This window comes from Lactuca serriola, chromosome 4 (assembly GCF_051521515.1).
Source record: "Lactuca serriola cultivar US96UC23 chromosome 4, Lser_US96UC23_V15, whole genome shotgun sequence".
NCBI classification, from domain to species: Eukaryota; Viridiplantae; Streptophyta; class Magnoliopsida; order Asterales; family Asteraceae; genus Lactuca; species Lactuca serriola.
The window spans coordinates 115,719,576-115,722,468 of record NC_136411.1 but is presented as its reverse complement, the minus strand read 5'-3'; the positions used below and the strand labels follow the sequence as shown (position 1 = coordinate 115,722,468).

The following is a 2,893-nucleotide window of genomic DNA, read 5'->3' as shown; positions in this document are numbered from 1 at the left end:
CCTAGAAGAAATGAGAAAAATCATCCTATAACAAGACATAATATTTAAAGCCACTTAACCTCATAACCAGGGAGGTCCAAAGGTCAGAGTGAATAAGTTCAAACACATGAGAGGTTTTAGTGCATGATGAAGAAAAAGGTAAACGACAATGTTTTCCTAACTTAATAGCATGATATAAAGAAGAGTTTTGATTCGAACACAAAATAAATTTATGAGACTTGAGAAGCTGAAACATAGACGATCCCGGATGTTGAAGCCGGTGATGCCATATGTCAAAGGAAATAGCAACGTGAGTAGAGGCAAGCAGAGATGAACTGGAAGACGATGTAATATGATACAAATCATGATGATCACTGTTGCATCTTTGAAGAGTTGGATCTGTTTTAAGATCCTTCACAGTGAAACCAAAAGGATCAAACTAAAAAAAAAACGGAATTGTCAGTAGTAAAGCGACAAATAGAAATAAGATTTTTAACAATTTTGTCAGAGACAAGAAAATTATTTAACTGAAAAGAGTGATTAAAGAAAGGAAAGAGAGAATGACCAGTGAAATTGACAGGAAGAACGACACAGTTACCAACCATAATAAATTTTGATCTACACGGTGTTAGAGAATGTATTATACCTTGGTTGAAATTCATATGTGAGCTTGATCTCGAGTCCATGTAGTAATTATTGTCTTGTGGAGGTAGGACTGACATGACCTGAAAAACGGAGGTGAGATCTGTGAACTGTTGTGGTTAGTGTTGCAAGGCTAGGCCTACGAAAGAGATCTGTAGCTATGGTGAATAGTGTTGTTTATTTGGACAAAGTGAGGTTGCTTAGGCATGTGGTAGCGAGGGATATTGATGACGTTGTTCAAGGTAATGAGGTTGCTAAGTCATCCGAAAGGTGTCGAAGGCATTGTCGGGCAGCTACTGCTAAGGCGTGAGAGATGAGGGATTGAAGCTTTGAACATCGAGAGCAGCAGACGGAAGCTACTGATGAGCGAAAATAGGTTAAAGACGTTGCGAAGGCAAGTTGACAACCAAATGAGCACTGAGGATTCGTTGCGACTTATTTATAGCAGGTACGAAGGTATTGAGTGCACCAAAAAAAAAAGCTTGATTGTGTCCCGAAATAGGCTATGAACCTGAAAAGGAATTAGAGCTAAAGGATACATTAGTATTACACCCCCCCTCTTTTGGAAGCAAATTGCCCATTATTTTTAACCGTATTAAATTTAGTTTTCGATTTTCTATTTCTGTGAGGGGAGAAGTATAACACAACTAAGGAGGATCGTATGCCATCATTGATTCCTTCGGTGGATTCTTCACGAGACTCATGGAAAAGTAGCATATTATTAGCCTCAAGAAATTAGGGGAATGGCTTCGTGTTGGTGATGACATTGACAATCTTATGATAAGAGGGTAGAAGTGGGCAAAGTATTTGGATCACAAGCTCAATTTCGTTAATTTTGGAATCAAAATCCTTAAATGCCTCCGGTAAATTCTTTAATTGGTGGCAATACTCGGTAAAGGAAGAAGAACCTTTCTTGGTATTGAGAAATTTCTCTTGAAGTTGAAGCATCCGTGACATTTTGTTGTTGAGGAAAATTTCACCAAGTTTATCCCAAAGGTCCTTGGCGATACAATCGTTACTAGAGATAATCTGCAATAGGATAGCATCACAAACAGAATAGAACCAGTATTTAATATGGGAGTCCATTGTTTCCATTTCCTCATCATCGTCGTCTTGAGGAGTGGATTTTCCAGTAATATGAACATGTACTTTGGCACCCTTACACATGTCTAAGAAGATACACTTTTATAATTTGTATTTTGAACCATCAACGGAAAGCTTGAAACTAAACTGGGAGTATACATTAGTAAGTGCAAAAACCAATTGGTTACTTGTTGGAGTCGTGAGGGTGCTCGATGATGCAGAGGAAGACATATAGTCCGAGAAAATTAAAGAAACAAATAATAATAGATTCATAAAATAAGAAGAAAAAACCTTAACCTTTAGTAGGGAGAATAGTAACATACCAACAACCTAATACTTTAGATGAGAAGGTAGGTGAAGTGAGGTTGAAGGAACATCGACACGAACCATAATTCAGCTTCAAGGGAAGGTAAACAACGTCGTCGGTAGATAGAGAGGGCTACATAAACACAGCGGCAGAAGGCAGCAAAAAACGGCAGCAATTGATGGTGATCAATGATACAGTCGCAGCGGCGGGCAGAGAACGGCACTAAAGAGCATGTTCAATACTATGGAAACATGAATCAGCCAATCACAGCACAAGATGATTTCTCTCCTCTTGTTATATTCGTAGCGAGGCATCGTTAGCGAGCCCCCTAGAAAGTGCTAGGGGCGGTGGTCCTTCTCTCTTAGCGAGCCTAGCGACCTGGTTTAGCGAGACCACTCCTCGCAGCTAAAGGAGTGACTCTCTCAATTGAAAGGTCATGTGTTCAGGTTTCGTTGGAGACATATATGGTAATTTATAAGTAGACTAGTTTGGTATTCTAAATAAATAAATAAAATTAAAAATAAAAAAATGTCTTTGGGAATACTTTTCCTAAGAATAATCAAGTTTATAAGCCTCTTCACACAAATACAAATTCATTTCTCAAAAACATTTCGCTCTAATATGATCACAACAGGCAAAGATAAAAATTCAATAATACTCAATAAAATAGTTTCCACGATTAGGCCAACAACAACAACAACACAATAAATAAATAAAGGTTCGATGAAGTCTCGTAATATTCCTAAGTATGGGTTCCACAAACATCACTACACCAATCTTGATTCTTGACTAAATTTCTACTTCCACAAAAATTAGGATGTTACAAAACTTTTGTGGATGTTACAAAAGGTTATGTAAATAAGGTCAAAATAATTCATATAG

General features: G+C 37.6%; 1 protein-coding gene across 1 annotated transcript; it reads right to left on the bottom strand.

The window, feature by feature from the left end:
• Positions 1-1,356: 1,356 nt before the first annotated feature.
• LOC145098749 (uncharacterized) lies at positions 1,357-1,788 on the bottom strand. The gene has a single exon (XM_079036355.1). The coding sequence runs from the start codon at positions 1,786-1,788 to the stop codon at positions 1,357-1,359; it is 432 nt and encodes a 143-aa protein (XP_078892481.1).
• Between the last annotated feature and the right edge of the window lie 1,105 nt (positions 1,789-2,893).

What these genes read in the sequence shown, in the direction of transcription:
- LOC145098749 (XM_079036355.1), bottom strand. Translation starts at nt 1,788, where the DNA reads ATGTGTAAGGGTGCCAAAGTACATGTTCATATTACTGGAAAATCCACT.